Source organism: Canis lupus, chromosome 12, assembly GCF_048164855.1.
Source record: "Canis lupus baileyi chromosome 12, mCanLup2.hap1, whole genome shotgun sequence".
NCBI classification, from domain to species: domain Eukaryota; kingdom Metazoa; phylum Chordata; class Mammalia; order Carnivora; family Canidae; genus Canis; species Canis lupus.
This window is the reverse complement of record NC_132849.1, coordinates 15,103,623-15,129,360: the sequence shown is the minus strand read 5'-3', so window position 1 is coordinate 15,129,360 and position 25,738 is coordinate 15,103,623. Positions and strand designations below refer to the sequence as shown.

General features: G+C 55.1%; 1 protein-coding gene and 1 long non-coding RNA gene across 13 annotated transcripts in view; one reads left to right on the top strand and one right to left on the bottom strand.

Moving 5' to 3' along the window:
* The window catches only part of SFXN5 (sideroflexin 5), a 122,677-nt gene that overhangs the window by 92,327 nt on the left and 4,612 nt on the right, over positions 1 to 25,738 (top strand). For 3 of the 12 annotated variants that reach the window (XM_072769809.1, XM_072769813.1, XM_072769811.1), the window contains 3 exons: positions 3,571 to 3,686; positions 5,658 to 5,743; positions 11,792 to 11,909. In XM_072769809.1, the coding sequence (XP_072625910.1) occupies positions 3,571 to 3,686; positions 5,658 to 5,743; positions 11,792 to 11,909 (320 nt within the window). Of the gene's footprint in view, positions 1 to 3,570; positions 3,687 to 5,657; positions 5,744 to 11,791; positions 11,910 to 17,420; positions 24,681 to 25,738 lie in introns of those variants that run through there. The other 9 variants (XM_072769808.1, XM_072769819.1, XM_072769812.1 and 6 more) reach the window with 8 other exon arrangements.
* Positions 6,886 to 9,819, bottom strand: LOC140601186 (uncharacterized). The gene is made up of 2 exons (XR_012004233.1): positions 9,593 to 9,819; positions 6,886 to 7,206 (listed from the first exon to the last, which is right to left on the bottom strand). It is a non-coding gene; the product is annotated as an uncharacterized lncRNA (long non-coding RNA).

Genomic DNA, 25,738 nt, shown 5'->3' with positions numbered 1-25,738 from the left:
ACATGGGGTGCTTCATTAGCTGTTCACAATCTGCATGATTTTGCATCACGATGGGTCTGATGTGAGAACATCTGCAGCAATCAAGAGCATATTTTCCTCAGGACTTGACACTGAGCTTGCCATCAGTGTGAAATGATCTCTCTCTCTCCCTCTCTCTCCCTCTCTCTGTCTCTCTCTCATCTCGTGACATCTCTCAGCATAGCTTCTCCAACGTCAGTTATGCCTGAGTCTTGAATGGTGTCAATCTGAGTTGAAAATGTGCCAGCTTTCTTAACATTATCACTAACAGACTGCTTAATTAACCTGCTGATACTGTCAATAATAGATATTGCTGGTGTGCTAGAAAGGAGACCCATGGCCTACGGTTGGTCTCTCTTTCTCTCTCTTTTTCATTTATGTAGGCTCTCAGTGCTTGTGACTTAGGAGCTGGACTTGCCAGGAGTGGGATAGGAAGGACCAGGGAGGTTTGAAAGGAATACAACAGAAATGAAAGTTCTGGATGAGATCATGGAAATGAAATCACTGAAACAGTCGCAAGTTCTCATTGCTCAAAGACAGGGAGATAGCTAGTAACCTGTGCATACAGCAGGTGCCCAATAAATGCACCACCAGTGTACAGTCAATAGAAAATATTACCGGGCAGGTGTCATTTGAGTAGGCAGTGAGAACTATGGGTGTTTTGAGGGAGGAAGAGCTTGGGGTGCCATCATTTTAGGGTGGCTCTTCGGGTTTTCTCTTTTTTCCATCCAAGCAGCTGAGATGAGAAGAGGGCTTTCTCATGCCCAAACTGTCCTGGAGGGGCTGTTAGAGGGGAAGGGCATTGGGTTTTCATTTCTTTTCCTGCTTTATGTTTCATCCTAAGTAGTTTTGTGTTTGAACCAAAGTCCTACTCTGTCTGCTATGACTACATTTCACATTTGGAAATTGCAGAGAGCAAGCAAGATGCCACCATAAATCTGGGACTGGTTGGCCACCACCTCCAAATACTCTCTTCTTTGTCTCCTGCACCTGTGCACACGCGCACGTGCACATGCATGCAGCAAGGAGCTAGACATATTTCAGCTGTCCTTGGCTTCCCCTAACCTGGTGGGGGCTTGGGTGCAGAAGTTGACATTCCATGTGACCTCAGCTAGTGCCCAGAGGTCCCATAGAGATGCTAAACACAGCACCCCCTTTTACATCCAGGGAAGCCTGGTAAGGGTGGCTGCTTCAGGCCGCAGAATGAACTGGTGGCTCCTGACTTTAGGCAGATGCCGGTTGCCTGGACCACATTCCTTTAGCTTTGTCTTACCTGCAGTGGTGGTAGTGTGGTGGTGTGGCAGTGGTGTAAAGGGTTCTCAGAGGGCAGAGATCGGTGTCTTTCAGGGCAGAAAACCCCAAAATCCCCTCCAGTGGTTTTGTTGGGTCTCCTAGGAACCAAGGGCTGGGGCAGCCCCAGAGGTGTGAGTAATGCAGAGTGTTCCTGCCGCCACTAGAGGGCGAGTCACTAACACACAGGCCAGGTGTCTGCTTCCCAAGGCCATTCTGGGGGCCCTTCTAGGCCCTAAACCTGGGAAGCACCCAGGGCTGGCAAGAGTTCACCTCTGGGAGTGAAGGGGACAAGAATCAAAGCCATGACTGTAACTCAAGCCCAGCTGGCCCCAAAACCAGGCCCCAACCTCTCCTTCTTTACCTCAGATTCACCCTCTTCCTTCTGCCAGACAAGGGTTTCTCAACGTCACTACTTACATTTTGGGCCAGATCATTCTTTGTGGCGAGGGCTGTGCATGGTAGGATGTTTAGCAACACCTCTGGATCTAGCACCCGCTAGATGACAGCAGCAACCCCCAACCCAGGTTGCGATCATCAAACATGTCTCAAAACCTTGCCAGATGTCTCACAAGCCCGTCCCTGGCTGTATAAGACAGGTGAGTGTAGCTGCTGGGAGGACAGGAGGGAACCAGCACAGAAGAGGTCTGCCCATGGTTACCACTGCGGCTGAGTGTCGTGTGGAAATACAAGAGCTACTCAGAGACGGCATATGTGCTGTAAATACATTTTAAAACCGTATTTGGTCTCCTGCTTTTCTTCTCCAAAGACTGCAGAGCATCTTGGTCTTCCCCTCTGTTTATTCCACCTCCCCACTTCGTTGAAACGGGAGACTGAGGCTCAGAGACCCTGAGGGTCTCGAGCCACCCCTCACCTGCAGAACCCTGTCCCCCAGCTGCAAGCACCCTCACCGCCTGCTCCCCAGCCTTGGCTCAGGCACCAGGAGCATCTGTGGTCCTCCTCCCACTCCACCTGCCCACTAGGCCCTGCAGCCCTGCAGCTCCCCAAACCCTCGTGCCCCCCCACTGGAGGGAGTGGGGAAGCAGCAGGTGTTGATGCTAATCAGCGTTCACAGCCCAGAACTGCAGTCGCTCCCAGGCTCACACACTCCCCAAAATTAAACACTCATTATACAAAATTAATTGACATTAATTAGCAAAAATTAAAACTTTAAACACAGCAAGGCGCTTTTGGGGGAGGAGTGCAGCAGGCGGCCTCCACATTTGTCACCCCCCCCATTCCCCACCCACCCACCACCCTCAAGTCCCCCCACTTTTATCCTGGAGCAAGGCTGAAGGAGGTCAGGCAAGGTCAGCACCACAGCCGCCCTGCCCCCCAGGGCCCAGGCTCAGGCCCCTGGGCTCCAGTTGAGAGGAACAGAGGGAGACTCCTGGGGCTAGTCACCAGCTGATGAGTGGCCCCCAAACTCTGGCACCCAGTGTCTAACTAAGAAGCCAGGAACCCTCCCCTCAGCCCAGATCTGTCATGATCTCATAGCCAAGGGAGGGAACCCAACCATCTGAAGCGAGAATGGAGAAGGTCGGCCTTTAGCTCTGCCTGACCCCACCCCAGGACCCTCCATCCCCAAACCCTCCCATCTCCTGAGTACCCAAAGGACTAGCTCTGTCCCACCTCGCTGTGTGACCTCAGATAAGTCACCCCCTCCCCCGAGCCTCCTTTTCCATCCATATGATGAGGGGGTGGTGCTGGGTGAGCACTGAGGTTCCTGCCTGCTCTGGCACCTGCTGTCAGAGAAGCTGATCTCTGGGAACTTGGTTCACTCTGAGGAGCAAAGGGCTGAATATGGGGGGCTGCCATCTCAGGAAGATACCCAGAAAGGCAGCCCAAGGGCCTGAGTTGCTGATGGTGAGACATTGGGGGCTGGTGGGGGTCTTGCAGCAGGGAACCCTCCCAGATGGCCTGCCTGCCAGGTCCACCCCCGGAGGAAAAGAAAGCAGCTCCCTTGATAACTGGTCACTCTTCGGCTCCTGAACCCTGTCCCCATCCTCTCTCACACTGATTAGTTTACACCTTTGCTCACCAGGTTCTTAAGGGCCCCCAAGTCCCTTAACAGGCTGGTGGTCAGCCGGGCAGGTGGGCACCCGTCACCCACGGCATCTGAACGCAGACTAGACACTTACTCAGGACTGTTGTTGCTTGGGGTAGGGGGGCCTGGGTGCAGCCCAGTGGCTTTCTCCACTAGGTGGAATGGCATCCTCACCTCTCACTCCTGCCTCTTTGCCCCCCACCCCCCGCCTCCAGCCAGTGCCAACATCTGCAACGTGGTCCTGATGCGGTATGGGGAGCTGGAGGAAGGGATCGATGTCCTGGATGGTGACGGCAACCTCGTGGGCTCCTCCAAGATTGCAGCCAGACACGTGGGTCATCCGGGGTCTCAGTGGGGCCAGTGGGGAGGCCAGCGACAGGGAGAGGGTTTTGTTCCTTAGGGGCCTCTATGCACAGCGCCTTTGCTTTGTCCTCTCGATCTGCACTCCCGACCCTAGCCTGCCCCCCATTTGGGCCCCCAGCCCTGGCCCCGGCCACGCCTATCCTTGCACATCCCTCCTTCTTTCCATCCATCGTCACCACTATAAGACATCCCATCTCTTGTCCCAGCCCCTCAGGACCTGGCTTCTCTGATCTTTTAATTGGAAAGGGCAGAGGAGACCCCCCAGAGCTTTCTTTCCCCTACCCTGGGACCTGGGGCCCTGCTCCCTGGGCCTTTGTGGCCTCCTGGGCAAGAAGAGGAAGCGTGGCTGCGGGTGGCTCTCGGTTCTGTGCTGATAGGCGCATCTGCAGATGATACCTCCCCAGAGACCGAGGGTGGCTGAGGTGGGGGTCTGGGGAAGAACAGCTTGCTGCAAGAAGGCCCTCTTTTACTCCTCATTTCACCGGCCTCACCCACTCCGGCAACTGTAATTTCTTAGAAAATTCTAGGTCTCCTCATGCTTTCTCTGCCTTCATCCTAGTGGTAATGAGCTGCTTGTCTTGCTCCGGCCTCTGAGTGCTGGTATGGGGAGCCAGGTGCGTGTAGCTGAGCATTCCCCTCTGCTCCAGCCACTGCCCCTCATCAGCTCCCACGATGGGCCCCAAGCTTCACCTCTGTCAGTGAGACCTTCTCTATAATCCTCTGATGAGGGAAGACCCTTCTCTTGTCCTGGTGCTCCCCTCTCCACTGGTCTCAAAGAAAGTGAGTGCCATCCCAGGCTTAGGAGGGGCAAAGCTGCTGCTCAGGGGTGCCAGTGCCAGCACTGCATCTTCTGCTTTCTGCATCATTCCAACACCTAATTAGGAGACTGGAGGAACCTCCTCCCAAGCCTTCCAGAGGCTGATCATACAGGACTCAGGTTCCTGGGAGAAATTTTCAACCCTGAACCTATCCATCATTGAAGGGGATTTGGCCTCAATTTCCTACCTGACCCCAACCTCCCATCCAACCTGACGTGCTGAGAGGTAGGCCAACCATGGGCGCTCTCCTCATGGTGCAAGTGGCAGGGAACCCCAGGCTTCTCTGCAGCCCTGGGCTTCCCTCAGCTTGGCGGGGTCAGCCCCTTGCTGTCTAGGGGAAGGCTCCTGGGGTCTGTGAGCTATGAGCCATTCCTTGAGCCTTCCCTGAGGGCCGGGAGCCCCTGGGGTTGAAAGAACTCCCCATGGTAACCATCAGAGTGCAGAACTGCCTCTGAGCCATGCCTTGACCATGCCCCCACTCCCCAGGAATCCTGAAGGAACCCCCTGGGCAAGGACCCAGGCAACCCCATATGGAGACACAGCAGACACTCAGCAGAAGCATGTCCTGCTCACAAAGCCGACCTCTTATCACTAAGAAAGGGTCTCATTCAGAGCCAGGAGATGCAAGATCTTCCAAATTTTTGTCTTTAAGGGTGTCAAAAAGAAGTAAACCCCAGAATCTCTGTCCTCCTTCAGCATCAGGAGCCTCATGCGACTCAGCAGGCCCCAGCTGTTTGCCCTGGTCCTCTCAGTGCCTGCTTTGTTTTTAGAGCATCTCGAGTCCTCCATATGCTTCCTCCCCAGCCCTGCACCCGCTGTCGAGGTACCTCCCTGGGCACAGGCCCCTTCCTGGGGCCACTTCTGTGTTGCCACCCCTCCCCCACACGTGGCAGGTGACAGGGATCTGCTCTTTTTGAATCTGTTTGGTGGGAAGATGGGGGTGGTTTTTTTCTGGTATTTGGAATAAGGCTTCCTGAGCAACTCCATGAATTATTCTACTCAGCCAGATGTGCTTAGCAGCAGTGCACACACCTACGGGCTCCAGAGAGGGGTTCACTGCCAGGTGGCTGTGCCCCCCACCCTGGGAGCTCCACTCACTACAGCCTCTGCTTGCCCCTCAGGCCCTGCTGGAGACGGCGCTGACACGAGTGGTCCTCCCCATGCCCATCCTGGTGCTCCCCCCGATCGTCATGTCCATGCTAGAGAAGTGAGTTGGGGCAGCCAGGAGAGAGGGGCCACCACTGGGGAGGAGGGTGAGAGGGAAGGGGAACCAGCTGGCCCGGGGCAGGGGACAGGGGAGCAGCTGGCAGTCTGCCCTACCCCAGTTTGTTCAAACACTCCCAGGCACTACTCCTGGAATCATGCCGTGAGTATTCATGGGCTTTTACTATGCAGGATCCTGTGCTAGGTGCTTCGAAGGATATTCAGATGGACAGTGCTGGCCCTGCCCCGAGGGACTGACAGTTCTGGGGTGTGCATGTTTGTGTGCACACATGGGCGTGTGCGCGTGTGCATGTGTGCTATTAGTGTGCGGTGCAGGGCCAGTTGTGAAGGGAAAGTATGAGGATTGTGGCAGGAAGACTCGATTTGGGATCAGGGCCCACCCTATTCAGGCATCCAACCACAAGGCAACTCGCTAACTCACTGAGCCTCAGTTTTCCATTTATAAAACACAAATAATACAAACCTCCCTGCCTTCCTTCAAAGCATGTTCTGAGAAAACCTGTTTGTTGTGACTGTAAAGATGTTGTAAGAGAACACAATAATAAGAACAACGATAGAGTGATCCTATAAATTAATGAGCTTGAGGTTAAATCGTGAAGCCAGAAACGGCTGCTGCCAGGGCAAGGGGACAGAGGGAGGAGCCAGAGCTGACCTTCATGTAGGTTTGGGCAGGCTCTGAGGGTGAGGGCAAGTCTAGGAGGCTGGCGAGGAGCAGGGAAGCGTTCTGGGTGGGGTCAGTAAGATGAATACAATCCTGGAGGTGCAGACCCCTGGCTCATGCAGGTAGAAGGGAGGCGCTGAGCACTTGCTCTCTCCTGGCGGCCCGGAATGGGAGGGGGCACCTCAAGGCGTAAGGGTGAGGTTAGGGCCACCGTTGGGGGCTCGGAGCAGGCTCATCCGCCCAGTCTGAGGACTTTCCTATTGCTGCAGTACGAATTATGGTAACAGCTAACATTTAGTAAGCACTTCTACCTGCCAGTCCTCTCCCAGCCAGGTCTCTGCCCAAATGCCAGCACCGCTACTCCCCCTTCCCTCCCTTGCCTTATTTTTATTCATAGCACTTAGCAGCATCAGAGACTCTATCTTGTTGTCTGCTACCTGTCTGGTCATCTCCTTGGAGGCAAGTACATTCTTTTTATTTATTGCCCTGCACAACATCTAGCCCAATTCCCGGCACAGAGTAGATGCTTAGTGTTTGTCGGATGAACAAATGATCTCATTCAACCATCACAGCAGCACGGCAAGGTAAGCATAAGAATTCCATCTCACAGATAAGGAAAGCAAGGCAAAAAGAGGCTCTGTCATCTGCCTATAGTTATACGATAGGAAATGACAGAGCCAGGAGTGACCTAGGAGTGCAGCTGCAAAGCTGGGCTCTTCCTACCACATGAGGGGCCTCATGTCTTCGGATCGGAGCACATAATCAGCATGTCTTTGGGTCTTGTCCTGCAAGAAGACAAGGGAGGAGCAGATTTGGGGTCCTGGTGTCAGGAAGCCTGTATTTTGGTAGGAGACACGGGCTTGTCCCATACACAGGCCAGCTGCAGGTGGGGCTGGGCAGTATGTAAATGGGCCCAAGGTGACCTTGAGGGGAGGGAGCACTATGGGCCCATCAGCCAGGTGGAATGGGAGAAGGATTGCAGCTGACTCTAAGAGCACGGTAGGATTTCTGTGGAAGGCAGGCTTTCTGGGCAGGCTGTGGGTTCCACTGTGTGGGAAATTGAGGAGGCTAGCCAGACCAATGGATGAGGAGCCCTGAGACCAGACAAGGAGATATCTCGATCCCTTCCTCATCATGGAAGAGGGGGAGTTGTGGGAGAAACCTGAGCAGTGGTGTGGCATTCTGAGCACCGGCATTTGAGAAAATCAATCTCGTGTGGGAGTTGCAAAAACAAACAGATCCTGGGAGAGGAATTGCTTTGGTGCCCCTTGTGTACATCGCTGCCTCGTGAACTGAGGCTTTCCCCAAATACCAGTGACTGTGAGTGCACAAGAGGAGACCACCAGGCAAATGAAGAAGGGAGGGCTTCTGTCTTCAAGGCTACTGAATCCTGGGCCTGGTATTTTCTGGGGAAAACGTCTGTGATGCCTTTCCACTTGCCATCTGAGTTGGGTTTGCAGAAAGTAGAGTAGAGTGATGGTTAGTTTGAGGACATAAAATAGCTTTGGGAAGTTGGGTGGGATCATTCTGGTTCTGAACCTCCCAGGCTGGGATCTGCCCAGAGTCCAGGCTGCCATGTATGTGGCTGGCTCAGCTCAGAGGCTGAAGGAGGCCTTCAGGTAGGCAGAGGTTAGCAGAGGTTGGACATTTGGTTCAGGCATCCTGTATTGGGTCAGTCCTTTTCTGAAGTTCCTGAGCAGGTCTCCAAAGAAGAGAAAGAGCCCACACAGTTCAGGATCCCTCAGCAATATCGAGACCCAGTCTGTGCCCTCAAAGACTTACTGACCTCACATCTGTTCAGGGATGCACAAGACTGATGGGAGAGGCAGGGCAGTGTCTCAGTGCTGGCTGAGATCCTGGTAGGAAAATGAAATCTGGGTTCCCACTCCAGCACTTTAAGGCTATGCTGGTCGAGGAGACTCCCTCAGCCTCAGTTTCTCACCGGGGGAACAGTGGCACTGCCCTCTTCACCTCCTCGTTTGCCAGGGCTTTGCATTTCACACCCTTCAGCAGGAGTCTTTGCAGGGGCTCTGCTAAGCACCCTGCAGCCTTCCACGCAGGGGTGCCAATGGCAGAGGCCTCTGCTGAGATGGCTGATGGGGGGGGCGAGCCTGCTCCCACCCTCTGGGAGCCCATTCGGGTGAGAGAGTCAGGACAGCCAGGGGAAAAGACAAAAGAACACTTACAAAGCAGCCTACTTGCAAATTAATGGAGTGCAAACTAAGATTGCTCCAAGTGCTGAGGGAATGCACGGCAGTGGGGAGACAAGCTGTCGTTTGGTACAGAGGCTGGGGTTGGGCTTGCCCTGCCTCTGGCCTCAGTTCCTCCTCGCAGGGAGGAGCACTGAGACACAAGGTCCCTGGGTTTCCTGCTAGCATTAAGAGAGGTAGGAGGAGCCCAGCATGTCCAGGTGTCCCTGTCTCTGAGACTGAAAGGGAAAGTCAGATGGAGTGGAGTGGCCGCCCCCACTGCAGAGGGAGCACTGAGCGTGTGCCTCCCCCCAGCGCGTGCGCGTGTGCGCACACACACACACACACACACACACACACACACACACCTTTCCCTCTGCTGCCCCTTACCTGGGGCTGAGGTCTCCCACTTCTCCTGACGAGGAAGCTGGCTTTAGTCTCCTGGCTGGGAGATCCAACCTCCTCCTAATCCCACCAACTGAGAGGCAGGTGCAGCGGCTCTCTCCCCCCACAGCTCTGCATCCCTCACCCTGGAGTTCGCCTTCCAGCCAGGTGGGGTCTCAGCTGGATAGGGGTTCAAGCCACATCCTCCACAGTGGTTCCTGAGGCCGCTCCCCAGCCTCCCTCATTCCCTGGGCTCCGGGTCTTTCCTTTCTCCAGGCATTCGCACACGCACATCTCTCCATCTGCATATTTCAACTCCCCCAGCTGCCTTTCCCTCTCCTCTCCCCTCCCCCCATCCTGCTGTGTTCACTCTCTGGGCCTCCAGGCTCAGGGCTGGGACTTCAGGGGTTTCTGTTTGGCTGAAGTCTGGGGTGGGGGGGCGGCTGCCTGCTTCCTGAGTCAGGAGCAACAGGCCTGGGGCTTCCTGGACCATTTTTCCAGTGCAGACTCCAGCCAGCCACCCCTGAGAGAGGTGCCAAGGTCACAGCCCCATGTGGAAGGAAGCTGCCCCAGGGTCCCTGCCAGGAGCACACCTCACCTGCCAGGGAAGGAGCTTCATGCCTTTCTCCCCATCCCCCTCTTTGGCCTTGTTGACCTTCCAGTCTATGCTTCCAGGGACTTCACACTCTCCTGTCCCATTCCCCCTCCTCTGATTCCCCACTGGGGACTAAGGGGACTGAGGTCACAGTCAACTGCCACTGGGCAGGAGGGCAGCCCCGCCCTCCACAGCCTCTTCAGGGCAGGGGGCCTCCTATGGAAGCAAGTCAGGAGAGTGAGGTTCTGGGTACTCCACCTCCCTGTCCTGCTGGAGAAGTCGATCTCAGCTGAAAAGGTCTCAGAGCCCATTTCAGCTGTCTGATTCCCATGGAAGCCAGCAGGCCTCAGGCTGAGTCAACAGAGGGTGTGAGGCTCACCTGGAGGAGAGGGAGATGATGGGGGCACTAGGCTCAGGGGAAGGTCAGATAGGTTAGAGCTTGATTTAGGCACCTTTGCCTTGCTGCTCTTAATCCTGTGAAACTGCCCTCCAGTAGCTCAACTCAGGCTTCATTCAACAGCTGGGCGGGTCTTGGGGTCTGGGCCAGTGGGAAAGGCTAGAGGACAGCCCGTCACTAGGATCCTCCCTCCTTTCTGCCCTAAGAGCAAAAACAGCCGTAATAACCCACAGTGACTGAGTACTTATTGAGGCTAGGCCCTTTATTTGCATATAATTTGCAAGTAATTGGAGCTTTATTGGTACCTTAGCAGGAACTTCCTGGGCCAGGGTTTCTCAGAAGTGTGGTCTGGAGATGACCTGTTTAAGACTCAGGAAGGTTGTTTGAAATGCAGATTCCCAGTTATAGTACCAACAGAATGGGGATGTCAGTGGGGTGAGGGGCTCTTGGGGGTCTGCATTAAGCAGATGCTTGGACACATGAATTTGAGAACTGTGGCTCCCAGTTTTGCCGCCTGATCAGGGCTAGGTGCTCTAAGGATTCTTATCCAGAGAGGTGAAGGGGGGTGGGGTTTCCCTGCCCCACACTGAGGCCCTGCCCCCAGAAGGGTCTCTCCTCTGCCTGTGGCTGCAGCCAGCTCTGTTCCAGCAGAAGGACAAGAGCCTGGTTATATATACTCATCACACCAGGAGCCAGTCCCAGTCGTGAGGAGGTGACATAGTTATTGAGGTCAGATTTACTGCCCACCCAGCATCCCCTGGCAAAGAGTCCAGTCACCCATCTGCTGGCACACCTACCCCAGGCCTCACCAAGGAGGTCTTGGTGGTTTCCACCAAAGGGCCTGCCAGATATAGAAAATGTAAAGCTCTGATGGACAACATGGTGAAGGTATATTTGCCAGCAGGCACAGCCCCAGTCTGTCTGGGGAGCCTGTTTTAATCATGGAGCAGAGGGGCCCAAGGCCTGGAAGGATACTTTTCATACACTTCTCCTGCCCAGGAATCCCACCTCCAAGGCTTGTCATGGGGTGGGTGAGTGCCAGGTGTGACACACTGGTGATGACACTGCCGAAGGGTTCTGAAGGCAGGAGCTGGGTGCAGCATGGAGCCGTAGCACTGGCAGGGAGTCCAGAGTCCAGGCCGCAGCCCTGCCTGCCTCCAGCAGACTTGGCCATGGCCTTGGACAAGTCACTGCCCTTCTCATTGTCTTTTGGATCAAAGTGGACCAGGCAGTTGGGTGTGGTCTGTTTCCATACACAGAAGAGGATGGAATCCTCTCTGTGGAATCCCTTCTCAGCTGTGTGTGTGTGTGTGTGTGTGTGTGTGTGCATGCGCACGCATGTATCCCCGCGTGTATAAGTATTGTGTGTGCTGTTTGCCTCCTCCCCTGGACTTCTATTCTGGTTTGTTCAGTTTTTTATTATGTGCTGCCTTCAAGGACCATCTTTCTCTGCTATATGTCTCCCTGGTGGGGGAGGGGGCAGTTACAGCCTCCTCTCTTGTCTCCCTCACACGTGGCCTTCTTTTCTTTGCACAGGGCTGGACACAGGGTGGGATGAGTACCCCACAAGTACCCATTTACAATGAGTGGTTGAGAGTTCAAGCAGCAGTGTCCTTCAGGGCAGGGCCTGGGGACAAAGGTGCCAACTGGAGAAGGCCCCAAAGACGGAATCCCACCACAACTATATAGCTATGGGCTGGCACTGGCTCAGGACCACAGTGCCCTGGCCCTGGGACTGAGTGGGGCCCTGCATGGTGGCTAGCAGCCAGCTCACTCCTTCTTCGGGTCTCTTGTCTTCCCCACAGGACGGCTCTCCTGCAGGCACGCCCCCGGCTCCTCCTCCCTGTGCAAAGCCTTGTGTGCCTGGCAGCTTTCGGCCTGGCCCTGCCGCTGGCCATCAGCCTCTTCCCGCAGATGTCAGAGGTCAGTGTGGGGAGGGCAGGAGAGGGAGGGGTGCAGTTTAGCTGTTTATTAACAAACACTTATTCAGTGCCAACTCCTTAGCCCTGAGCTAGGCACTGAGGTTAGAAACATAGATGAGACAGGTCAGTCCAGGCTCTGACCTCTCCCAAGCTGAGGGCCAAGCAGTGAACATGACAATTATACAGCGACTAGCAGATGAAGGATTAGGACACGGAGGAGATGAGTCCAGCTGGATGTGGGAGGATACAATAGAGGGCCCCAAACCCAGCCTAGAGGGAAGTAGCATTTCATGGGGCCTGGAGGATGAGCTGGAGTTGGCCAGGTGCCTGGGGGAAGAGGCAGTGGGTAGGGCTGGGGTCACCTGGGTTAAAGTTCTCAGGTGAGGCAGCACACAGCACGTTCCAAGAGCAGAGGAAAATCCGCAACATAAGCAGAGAGCACAGTGAAGTGGGGTAGGCCAGGGGGCCCAGGGCAGGTGGAGCTGGAGACTTGGAAGCCAAAGCAGAGAGCGTAGGTACCCTCAGAAGGGCTGTGCAATGGAGGACTGCAGATTCCTGACTCTGAGTCTGGGCTGGAGCTCTGGAGGAGGAGCCATCAGGAGGCGGTGGCGGGTGTCCAGCAAGAGATGGTGGCGGCTTGGACCAGGCTGTTGGCAGTGGGCAACAAGAAGTGGGTCCTTTAAGAGAGAGTTAGGATTATGAAGAACTGCGAGTGGTGGGAGGGGAAGGGAGCTGGTAGGGTGTGCGCCCATCTTTCTGCTTTTGAGCAACCAGGCAGATGTAGGCACTGCTTAAGAGGATGGAGATGCAAGGAGGGGCAGTTTGAGGGAAGATGGTGTGTTGAGTTGGGTGGACACGTGAGGTTTGAGGAGCCCATGGAATGTGCGAATGGGACTGCCCTGTGGGAAGTCGGCTTTGGGTCTGGAATCCAGGAGAGAGGCCTGGGCTAGAGGGACAGAAGTAAGGCCACCAGCATAAAACCAGTAATGGAAGCCAGCGAATGTGTGGCAGAGAGGCCCTGGGGAGGAGTGGTGTTCAGGGACAAGCGCCCCGGGCGGCAAGGACAGAGCCAAGTGGGGTCAGAGGGTGATGGGCCATCCACAGGGCAGATGCTCCTGATACATGGAATGCCACGAAGCTGAGAAGTATTGGTTGGTATCTGAGGCAATGAAGGCAAACCGTCTCCAGCTGAGGGGTGGACCCAGCTGAGGGGTGAGGAAGTGGGGTGGCAGGACTGACCACTCTGTCCAGAGGCCTTGGTGTGCCCGGGGAAAATAGAAATAGACCTGCAAGGGGTTGGTGGAGAGGGTGGCTGAGTGAGGACGCAGGTCTGTGGGTGGGGCCGGAATCTGTGTATCTGAGGTGCTGGGGGCTGCAGGGGTCACAGGGTTCAACCAGCAGGTCGCATGGGGCTGGGTGGGGCATTCAGGGAGTAGGCCCTCAGGAGGAGCAGTGGGCCCAGCATCTTAGCGGGGTGGGGGTGAAGATGCGCAAGTAAGCTGAGTGGGGAAAGCAAGGTTTGATGGACAGGCAGACCCAAGGAGGTCAAAAAATGAACGTGGTATTTGGAGTCACTGAGCTCTGGGGAGATGGCAGCTGGGGCCACAGACCGGCACCACTGAGTTTACGATTGCAGGCCTGACCCTGCTCAGTCCTGAGAGGGGGTGGGGGTGGGGGTGGGGAAGAGGCAGGTTCCTGGAGGGAAGTTGGAAATGTGAAAATGAGTGGCCTGGACCATGGGGGCTGAAGACCCAAGGTCCTAAGTAGGAGGTGGTAAGCCAGCCTCCAGGCCCTGGGGTCCTGGGAGGTGAGGCTTGGAGTAACTTACCTCCACTGAGCCCCAGGGATTTAGGAGGAAACTAGGATGGGGTGGGACTCCTGTCTTGGAGGGCCAAGGCACAGTATGGTGGGGAGCCTGGAGTGCCCTCATGCCCATAGGGCCCAGCCGTGCCATGAAACCAGGGATATCTCACCCCCCACGAAAGCTGAAGAGCTGTTTTCTGATATTTGGGGACTCTGAATGGTACAAGGGCTCCAGATCACCTGGACGTTGTGAAGTTGGGAGGGAGGGCACTGCTTGGTGGTCTTGGCATCCCCATTTTGGAAGGGTAGGGCGCAGCACTCCCCAAAGCAGCGGCATCTCTCTATACAGTCAGGCTAAGTGTGCAGTTCCGGGCGAGGGTCAGAGGCACCTGGAGGCACCACGGTGTTCAGAAGCTTTAGGTAGGTCCCATAGCTCTGCCTGTCTGCACTGGGAGGGCCCCAGGGCAGAGAAGCCTCAGAGTACAGAATCGGGGACTGACCTGTTGGAAGGCTTGCTCGGGGTCATCCTGTGTACCATCCTCCTGGCTCTGCTGGGGATGTGGAGGCCCAGAGCAGCCCAGGCACCAGCTCAAAGTCACAGAAGGCAGGTGCTGATATGAGAGGAAACCCCAGAGGCCCACACCTAGGCCAGAACTCCCAGGAAATGCTGCATCTGCTTGTTCCACAGGATTTTCTCTCCTCCCTCAACCACTTTGCCTGCCGTGGGCTAGTGGAGAGAGAAGGGAGCTAGGGGCCACCCTGTGTGTGTGTGTGTGTGTGTGTGTGTGTGTGTGTGTAGTGGGGAGGGTCTAAGAGTGCTGTGGGCCTTTGGCCAGTGTTCCTCTGGGGCAAATAATGGCGAGATGGCCACAGTCCCCCCACCCAAGCCTCTGACTGTAGCTGCAGGAGGTGGTCTCAGCAAGCAGGCCTGGCCTCACAGAGGCTCCCTGTCAAGGTCCAAGCTTCTCTCTTCCCTCATGCCTACCTCAAATAGGCATGGAAATTAGTTCATCTGAGTGTCTAACCAAAGTACCTCTCATTGAAACCCAAACCTCTTTTCTAGACTGGGAAGAGTCTGCACTGCATGAAAGTCTATTCTCTGAGAGAGGGGGGTAGAGACTTGGTCTTATGTGCCTCCTCCTCATCTGCATCAGCTCCACCAGGATGCAGGCAGCCTGGGCCAAATGGAGGTGTTTTGAGGCCTATCTGTGACCTATGGCACCAAGGCCATCAGCCAGCTAGCTGAGAGACCTCATTCCCCCTCATTCACCCTCTCAATTAATTCTCTCTAACGAGGTACCGCTCCTGCCGTATGGGGATCATGTCTCACATCCCAGAAGCCGGTGGGATTTGCCACAATAAGTCTGGACTTGCTTGGGCTGACCCATCCTTGCCAAGAGCCACCAAAGTTGTCAACAGGAGTAATAGCTGGAACACTAATTAATTAATTAGGGGACTTGGAGATGGAGTTTAGGAACTTGTTTCTAGAATGGCTGGCCTGCAGTGATTGGTGTGGAGTTTCCAACCCACTCACCCCAGAGGTTGAGAAAAGAAACCTCAGTCCTCCCTTCAGTTCCTGGGAGAGAGCTTTGCCTGCTCTTTTCAAACCCGTATTCCTGCCTATTAAAGTGATGCTAATTTTAAAATGAAAACTGCAAATAATAATACTGGCTGCCGCTTGCTAAGCTTCTACTAGACTGGTCAGCATGCTGGTGACTACGCAAACCTTGGCGGGTTAAGTCCTCCCCCTGCTCTTCAAGTCTGAGGTATTAGTGACTCTTAAGGGACGTCACCTAAACCATTGGATATGTGTATCTCAGACTCTGGGGAGACGTTTTGGCTGGAGATGTGGAACCTTTGGTGCACGGTGGGAGCTGAGGCTAAGGAAGGGGTGAGGTCATTGTGGGAGGAAGGAAAGGTATGAGGAGGAGGCCAGAGCAGAGAGGGGCAGGGGGAAGACACTGATGGAGTGCCCTCATGGACCTTAAAGACAAGAGTGTTTCAAGGAGGAGGGGTTCTCGGCAGAGTGAGCTACCATAAGGGGAACCAGGAGTTGATGAGACTTAGCACCTGGGGGGTGCAGTAGGCAAAGCAGTGGAGGCAATGGTAATCAAGTTTCTCTGTGTTCAGAGAAGTGAGTTCACGGATGGGAAACCACTGGAGAACAGCAAAGAAAGCTTCCCTCCCTGGATATTCGGCGAGATGGGAGTGGGAGCCTGGAGAGGGAGACTATGGGGAGGAATGCACAAGCGGGGATGCACAGAGCCCAGAGCAAAAAGGCATGGCCCTCGGGTCCAATAAGTAGAGCAGCCTGCTTGTTTAGGGAGGGGGAACGGGGTGGGGGGGAGCAGAACATGACAGTCCTATGAAATAGAGGCACCAATATTATTCCCTGTTTACAAATGAGGAAACTGAGGCATGCCTTGCCCAACATCCAAAGTTGGTAATGATGAGTCATTTCTGTACCCACAGAAGGATTTTATACCCTTCCCCAGCCCACCTCTACCTCACTATAAAATGAGAAGGCCCACGTCTGAGCCCCAGATGGCTCCCTGCTAATGTATCAGTAGGAACATTCCAGCACCCTCAGCCAGCTCTCCTACCTTTCTGGGAGGATCCATGTCCATGTTCACAGGGACCTTCTAGAGTAGGTGTTTGTGCCTTTAATCTATAACCAGAGCTAGTGGTAGGGGAAGGGTTGGCCAGTAGGCCAGCAGGTGGGGCAGGGAACTTCCTTAGGAAGTTGGGTGTGAGAACAGGGGCGTCAGGTCTGGCCTTCCAGACCCCAGGCCCATCACCATGCAGGGAGTGTGGGGTCTGCCCTGGCAGACCCTGTGACCTGCAGGTTAAGGCTGTGGGGCCGTGGCCATGGCCAGCTCCATCAGGCTGTGCCCAGGCATGGACCCATCCACACCTAGCTTCTGTTCCCCACCCTAGACATATTGAGTGGCTTTTCCCTTCTTCTTGTACCTGGGAGGGCCTTGGTCTCAGAGAGCTTCCATTATGATAGGATGGACAGAAACCCAATGAACAAGAAACGTCAGGTGCTGGGGTAGTCACATGAAAATAAAGTGGAGGGCTGTGCTGGGGTTTGCCCTGGGGCAACTCAAGGTCACAGGGATTGTTAGAAGCCTCCATGGCATGTGGGGCTTGATTGTTGTTGGCCTTTCTGGCCATGCCTTCTCTGGAGATTGGGGTCCTGGGTTCCAGCACATGTGGTCATCTCTGTCCTCCCCCAGATACACGCATGTTTACACACACACACACACACACACACACACACACACACACACACTCTGCATCCCAGGTCCCTAGAGGGAGATGTCCAGGGTCCAGTCTTGGTGCTCACAGGCTTGGCTACTGCAGGAGGCTGAACCAGGGGATGGTGAATGTCCCTCCAACTCTGACAGCAGTGTTCCCCACCTGGGAGCGCTTCCAATCCCATTTAATGAACCTCATGTCTCCTTGGAGCAAGAAGCAATACCTTGGCCAAGTCCTCTCCCCGTGTCCCTGCCCGTTCCTGTCTCTCTTTGTGCCTCCCTCTCCCTTCCTTGATTCCTCTCGGGCTCCCCCCCTCCCAACCACAACCCCATTCCCCTCTCTCTTCCCCACTCTTCCCCCCGGGAGCTCAGGGGCTGGGGAGCGGGGTTGCACATACAAGCCGGAGCCATTGTTTGACAATCTGTTTTTGTCTTCATCTTGTTGGCAGGCGGCAGGAGAGGAGCGAAAGGTTAATGAGGCACTGTGCAGCGGGATTACTGCGCGGACGGGCGGGCGGCGGGCAGGCGAGCCAGCCGTGGTAACAGGGAACTAATTAGGAGCAGTTTAACAGGAGGAAAAAGTGAAATCTCCTCTTCACCAACTGTCAATAATTAGCTGATTTGGTGAGGTTGAAACGTGTCCACAGGAAAAGGTGGAGCTTTCCTGGGGACAAGTGAGGCGTGGGGGAGAGGCGGCCACTGCAGGCTCTGGCCCGTCCATAGTGGGGTTGGGGCTGGGGGTCACTGTGCAGTCCCCAGGCCCATCCTCCTCCCTCAGGCTCAACTATCCATAAGACTTTGTCCTTAACCTCAAAGGCCTCAGTTTCCCCAGCCATAGGGAGGTAGAACTACGTTTCTTCCTGGCTCTGGCCATTAGGATTCTTAGAAGTGAAACCACAAGACCAGGCCTGAGTTCTAGAGCCCAGTTGGAAGAGCCAGCAGCAGGCTGTGTGATCTTAAGTCAGATGCTGACCTTTCAGGTGTCTTGTCTGTAGCGTGGGCTTGCCCTCTGAGAGCCCCCTCCTGTGGCCTGGCATGACTCAAGAATGCTGCCAAACAGTATTGAGCAGAGCCTCGCCTTCCTGGGAACATGCTTTGTAGCCCCGGGACGCTCACTCAGATCTTCTGGCCTCCCAGCAGCAATAGGGACTGGCATGGGGTCAGGGGAAAGATGGGCTATGTGCCTCTGGCTGGCTGCAGGTGGAGGAGAGAGCTCTGGCTGCTTCTGTGGGACTAGGGGCTCTTGAAGTGTGTGTGTGCCTCTCCTCCCTGCACTGGCTTTGCAGGTGCCAAAGGAGGAGGCAAGGAATCAGGTTCACTAGTAGGTACGGTTGTATCCTGCCAGGCCTGTTTGTTCTGTTGGTCTGCACTGCAGTTGTTGGTTTGTTGGCCTTTGCTCTTTTGCTATCCCCTGATAGCTCAGCAGGCTACCCCCTCTTTCACCCTCCCTCTGCCAGACTCCTTGCCTGGAAGAAAAGAAAAGCCCCCAGGGCTTCCTGCTCAGAGCCTCCCATGTCAACCCTGCCAACCCCACCCCCACCCCCAGCCAAGCCTCTCCTCACCTCAGCCTTAGAGGATCCAGGGTGCCAGAAGGCATGTTCTGAAGAAGGCTAAGACCCTCATCATATCTTCATACCACTTACCAGCCCCATCTCACCATGGCCCCAGAGGGTGGCTCTTAGGAGCCACATTCATACTGCAGAGGAGGTACCTGAGGGTCAAGTTCAGCTACACCCTTCTCATTCCCTACCCTCTACCCATCCTTGGTCTCCCTTGCAGTTTGAAGAGTTAAGAAACAAAGGCATGCCCTCCCTGTATGGGGAAAGAATATGGGTAACGCCAGTGGGCATCAGAACCTCTTCCATCTCTCTCCCTATCACCAGCTCTGAAGAAAATGGTAGTTTTCATGAACCAGCTTGGCTGGAAGCTGTGACTCACCAGAAGCCAATGTCTCCCCCAGCTTGCCTCTCTTTCTCTGAGAAAGCATTCGAACTCCCAACCAAGAATGAGGAAGAGTTGGGAATGAGCTCAGTTCTACATTTAAGCTGTGCTAGAAATGACTCCTCCAGCAGGAAGTCTTCTCTGATGAGACCCACTAGGATCTGTCTCACCTCACACATGTAGACTGTGGTGACCTGTGTTTCCTCTGTCCCATGTATCTCCTCAGGACAATTGTCCTTTCTCCCTCCCTCAATGCATAGGTGTCCCTGAGGCTGAGAATTAGCACTCCATCAACACCTAATAGGAGCATGGCTCCTCTGGGCTTGCCTTGACTTTGCTGGTCCTTGCTTCTGCTCTTCCAGTCCCCATGTGAGGCCAGAGGCAAAGTCTAGGGGGCATTGTGTCCCTCCTGAGTCCACAGAGGTTCACCTTCTCCCAGAGCAGGGGCCTTTTCCCCTCTAATCTCAAATCCATCTCCCACTTTGCTTGGAGATGTTTGTTTGGGGTTTTTCTCATTTACTGGTTTAATCAGTCTCTACTGAACTCAAAGTGGGCTATTTTTGCCGTCAGAAATCTGCCACTTCCCCGCCCGCTGCTTTCTTGGAGTTTGCCCACAGGACCCCCCAGGAGGGATGGATGGGAATGGCAGAGCCACTCAGAGCCCAGGAACGCCAACGCCACCTGTCATGTTGCCTGTTCCCCACACCCCCGGCCCAAACCTGCACGTGCACACAGGCCCACACATGAACATGCACACACATGCCCCAGTGACAGGCCCCAGCAGGGCCACCTCTCAGCCTATCCCTCCTGGTTCTTTCTAGGACCTTCTAGAAAGCCTCTCTGAATTCAGGACAGGGAGGGAGAAAGCTTGGTTTTGCAAAGCTCCTGCTGAGAGAACTAAAAGCATTAATTTGTGTGAAGGATAGGACGTACCTGGCCCACCAGCAAGGGCTCAGCCTTTTGAACCATGAGGGGATGCCAGTGAGCAAGCCTGGGCTCTAGGATAGCCATGGGGTCCAGCCTTCCTTATGCAGCATCACACAGGTTTTCTAAGCTTCCACGGGGCTCTCTTACCTATTTCTTGATATTGTCCTTATCTCAGTCCCCAGAAGTAGAAAATCTTCCCACCACACTCACGAGGAAACTGAGGCCTCAAAGCCCAGAAGATGGAGGAGAGAATGATTCTGAGATTGGCCCACCAGGGGGCACCCAGGAGCACAACAGACCTCCAAAATGGGGAGGGGGTCTGAGCCTCCCGGGGTACACATTGCACAGGGGCGATGGAAGAGTGTTAAGACTGGATCCCTGCTCCTGGGGAGCTTTGGTTCAGTTTGATTTGACTTTTATCAAGGACCAACTGGCTTAAACGGGGGTGAGGTGGGGGACTGCTGTGTTCAGACGATTAGTGAAAAGATGGCCTGTGACTGGGGATGTGAAGGAGATGGAAATAAGTGCCAGGGGAACCAGAAGCAGCAGCACTGGCTTTGGTCTGAGAAGGTCAGGGGAGACTTCCTGGAGGAGGCAGCCTTAGAAGGTTAGCATATCGCTGGATGCAGGCCTCAAAGGCTAAACATACAATGTACTGGAAACAAAGAGCATCCAATAGGTGAGGAACCTAGAGAAGGTCCCAGAAGGCCTTTAGTGTCTTTAGGCCTAAGGAAGGAAGCTGATGTTCATTGGGAAGGCAGCAGGAGCCCAGAGCCCGCATCAGAGGGTTGACCTTAGGGGTCCGGGCTCAGGCCTCAGCTGCTCCCCAGCCTTGTCCTGACACCCCTGCCCTCCAGGACACCTGGAACAGTTTCACCAAAGATGGAGCCTGGACTTAAGTGTCTGAGCAGGACCTGAGGCCAGCTCAGCCCCAGAGAGAAAGAGGGGGTGAGGTGTGCTGCCCAGTAGGTCCCAGGCCCGAAAGAGACCTCAGGCGCTACAGGGCCAGTCAGGTGCTGACCTGGACACTGGACCCCATGTCCATGTCACCACCACCTGCAGATGCTCAGAAGCCCAGAACCCTGGCCAAGAGCAGGAGGCAGCTTTGAGCTGTGTCACAGGGTCACACTGAATAACCCCCCCCTCCAGCCCTTGCCTTTGAAAAGGAGGCAGAAAAGCCACCAGAAGAAAGGCAAGGAGGAGGAAGTTCTTTGTAGTAGGTAAAAGCCCCTGAGAATGGGGCACAGGCCAGGGATCCAGTTTCCTGTTTATGTCTCAGCACCTTAGCTCCAGGTTCAAATATGTAAACTATCTGCTGGCCGCTGGCTGCAGGTGTGTGTGCTCCCAGGCTGTGTGGAGGCCCGAGGTGGCCCCACATGCATTCCTGACTCTGGCCCCCCACCCTAATGAGCCAGGAGACAGAGGCAGCTAGCTCAGGGTTAACCCTTTCTGCACCACCAAGGAAGGCCCTATCAGGCTGCTCTGGGGGACTCTGGGGCCAGCTGGCCCTTGGGGGTGCTTGGGGGAGGCTGGGGGTTTCGGGACACGGTGCTTCATGTTTTCTGCCTCCAACTTTAGATGCAACCCAAAGTTGGGGGCTGTCTGCTGTGAGGGGCAGCAGAGTGGCTGAGTGTAGAGGATGGGTTGGGGCTCTGATATGAGGGGCACCTGGATGAGGCTCTCAGGGGGCCAGGGTGCAGGTTCTGCGCCAGGGTCAGGAGATGTTAGCTGGACAACACTGCTTTTCTCGTGGCAGGGTGGGCATGTCCCCAGCAGGCCCACAGCTTCCTAGCACTGCCAGTCCAGGGGCTAGGGGGTCCATCAGACAGTGCCGATAACTTCAGCTTCCTCACTGGTCCCTGCAGCCCCCACCCTCCAGGGCTCTGGCTCCCTGTCCCCTGCTGACTGACTGTCAGGTGCCTGGGAAGAGATGTCTACCAGATAAACAGAGGGACCTGCCTGGGGCTAGGTCACCCCTGTGACCACTCCTTGCCCAGCCCCCTCTCTCTACCTCACTTTCTCCCTGGAAGAGGCCCCTCTGAGCTTGTCTGTGGTCAGAACCAAGCCCCTGCCCTCAGCCCACTACCCTGGGTCCTCTAGCCTTTGCTGGGCTGCTACTGGTAGCCCCTCCTGCGGCACCCACTCCCCTTACTGGGTACCTCCCTCACTCTGCAAGCCACCCATGAGCCTCTGTGACTACCACAATATTTGTTCTGCTGTCTACACGGCACATAAAGCCAGCTTCTGCTCCTTATTTGTCAGCCCCACTAGCAGTGGAGACACCCCAAGACAACAGCACAGCCGTTTGTCTCTCTCCCTGGTTGAAGCAGCAGCAGGGCGCTCTGTTGCCCTCACCCAGTGGCTGAATCACGTCCATTTATCAGCAGAGTCCTGGATGTGATTTCTGTGGAGGAGACCCAGCACCCCCACACCTCAGAGAGATGATCTTCAAGCAGCGCAGGGTCCCCCCTGTTCCAGCCTCCCACTGAGCCTAGTGGTAAAGACCCTCAATGGTCCTGATACCAATGAGACCTGCCATCGGCCAAGCCCAAGCCAAGACTAGGGGAGTCTTAATGAACAGTCACTTAGGTTGGCCCCAGGGATGGAAGTAAGTCTGTGCTTGGGCCGGGTACTGAGTTGGGGGGTAGGAAATCAGGCCTCCAGAGGTCCCCAGATCCTGCTGCAAAGGCCAAAGCCTTCCAGCCCTCATTGGGACCACTCAGAAAGCTGCTTGCCTGGTATCCATGCTGCCTGGTGCCGTGGCTCCCTCTGACACCACTTCTTCCTGGGCTGTCCCTCAAGGCCACCGTCACAGGCTTGTTCCCCTCACCCGCCCCTCACATGTGCCTGGCGCCCTCCCCTTCCATCTGCTCTCCCGGGCAAGCTCCCCCACTCTAGGGGCTCCGGCTGTGCTTACACGTCCCGGACTCACTCTCCCACCCAGACCCCTGCCCAGAGCTCCAGAACCCACGCCCTGCCTGCCTCCCAGGCCTCTCCACCCCAGGGGATCTCAGCATGGCCAAGTCTGAGCCTGTCCCCCTCCCACCCTGACCCATCCCCCTCCCGCACTCCCTGCCTCAGAACGGCGTCACCAGCCACCCCAGCTCCTGAGCTAGAATTAGGAGTCATCCAACGCACAGTCATCCTCGACACCTCCCTCTCACCCCCACATGGAATTGGTCATCAACTCCTATGGATTTCTCTTCAGAAAGGATCCCAGTGCCGCCCTCCTCACAGCCCCGCTGGCAGCCTCATAGGGCAGGACCTGGCACCTCTCTCTTATTCCCACAGCTGCCCCCTCGCTCACCCTCCAGTCCGTCCTCCACATCCACTGCCACCAGAGAAGCATTTCTAAAACAGAGTCTGGCTCATGGCCCCACTCAGAAGCCTCCCGTGGCTCCCCATGTCCCCCACTGACACATTCATGAGGGCCTGCCTGTCCTAACCCCACCTCCATTTCCTGCCACCTTCCCTACACGCCCAGCATTGCCCACACCATACAGGCCGTGCCGGCCAGCCGATGCTTTTCCCCTTCACCCACCAAGCTTTTCCTGCCCTCTGGTATCAACATCCTTCATTTTCTTCCTGGCCTACGTCCTCTGAGAAGTCTTTCTTCCTTGTTCCTTCATCAATACATGGTAGCCCCCACCCCCTCCCCAGTTTCCATGGCACCTCGTCTCTCTCCATGTGCTTTCATATCAACTCCTCCCCTAGACTTTGAGCTTCCCAAGGGCGTGGAGGATATCTCTCGTCCATTCCTGTGTGCCCAGCCCTGGTGTATGGTGTTGGCGACCATACACATCCGACTTGAGGACTGATTAAATTGAAATAAGAGGAAAAGCCTCGAATGCCACTCTGCCCCCAAGCTCCTGAGTACCTCAACCACCTGCCCCTCCCCAGAGCCCTTCCTCTGCCCGAATCTCCCCCCTGCATCCCTCCTACCTGCTGCCCTCAACACAGTGGGGAGGCTGGGGGGCCCTGGGTCTGTGACAGTGCCTGCTGGGAGGATGATGCTTGAGTCTGCATCCCGGGCCAGCGCTCTCCAGGGAGTGGGTCGAGCAGGTCAAGTGGGCCGTGGCCCTGGCCCATGGTCCTCCACTGTGGTGGTGAGCAGCCTCTCTGATTTTAATGCGGGCCTCAGTGCTTCGGTGAAAGCCGGCATGGGAAGTTGCTAATAATGGCACTAAAATAAAATATGCTACATCTGTTATGGGTAGCAGAACAAAATTAGCTGCTCACACCTCTGACATCCAAGATGTCTTAACTTAAAATACTCCTTGGCTTACTTTACATCATTTACTGATTATATTTAAAAGAAATACAATTTTGCAATTACTGTTCTTTCCAGTGTGATATCTGTGCATCATTTTCCTTTTATGTTTATATATTTCTCCTTCATTAGTGCAGTCTGAAGGGTGATTAGGATTCTTCAAACATTTTACAGAGGTTAAACGTTGATTAAGATTTAATTATTACTGTAAATAGCTTGGAATGACATATGGTGCAAAAGCCTGACATATGTGCATTTGAATAAATGAAGTGCTATTTCCCAGGATGCCTCAGTAGCTGTTTAACAGCTTTCCCGAAGGGTTATGTTACACCTCATGGTAAGATTGCTGGGATGTTATATTTTGTTGGTTTTTGCAGCTGAAAGCTAAGAACAGTTTTCCAGTTTTTTAAAAACATTGAATATTTTAAATACCTAAATTGTTTTGCACAAATTTTTGCTAATTTGTCTAACTAGGTTAAACATTTTCAAAAGCATTTAGATTTTTAAGCGTGGGCGCTGTGCATTGTGTCAGTGGCAGCATGGGGACGAGGGGAGCCGGTGGGGTGGAGGGGACTCGGAGGCCGGCAGGGGTGGGGAGGGAAGAGGTGTCTTGATGAGAGGGGGTGGGGAAGAGGCCTGGGCCCCAAGCCTAGCTCTTGTCTCTTTGGCCCTCTCCAACGGCCAGAGCCCAGGTATTGGGCTACCAGGGACTACAGGGCAAGGGGTCCCCCTTCCCCAGGGACTGCACCATGCCCACCAGCTCTAGTTCCCACTGACCTCCCTCTCCCCTGGCCCCTGACGTGCGGCCCAGGCACAGCTACGTTCTCTGAAGGCAGGGCTGGTCTGTGGCATCCTCTGCCCAGCCCGCTATGTCTTGAGGTAGAGCAGGTTTCAGCTGAACTAAGCCCCAGGGGCCCGCACTTCCCTGACTCTACCTAGGGTGGAGACCAGGCCCAGGGCCCCTCAACTCGGTAGCACCTCCCTCCCAGACTCCTTGGGGGGGGGGGCGGCTCAGGCATCCCTACTGGCTTAGTTCCTGGAGCTGCAGATGGACATCTGGGCTGCTGTAGAGCTTCCAGGGGGACCCTCTCCTCCCCGTGCCTCCTGCCTCCTTTCTTCCCATTCATTTATTCAACACTTACTGAATACCTCCTGTGTACTGGCACTAGGCCTTGAGGATGCGGGGATGAACACGATCGCACATGACGCTTGCTGCCTCATGGAGCTTGCGATCTAAAGTGGAGAGGGGGGAGACGAGTGGACAGTCAACGTCGCCAACAAGTGATACAGCTGGGACGTAAGAAGTCCCAGGAGCTGTGGGGCCCCGGGGAAGTGGCCATGCCCAGGCTGGAGGAGAGAAGATGTCTAACGCTGCTGCCACGTGGAAGAGAAGGCCAAGGAAGGACAGAAAGTGGGGTGATGGAGGCGCCATTTCAGGCAAAGACTCAGGGTGGGGAAAGCCCTGTGTGTCGGACAGGCTGCAATAAATGGTGTCTCCAGGCCAAGGGGCAGGGTAGATCAAGGCAGTGGCTGGATAGCACAGGAGTCTAGACTGGGTCCCTGAGGACAGTGGGGTCATTGAGCCATGTTAAAAGGAACACAGAGGGGTAACCAAAATTGTGGTTGAGA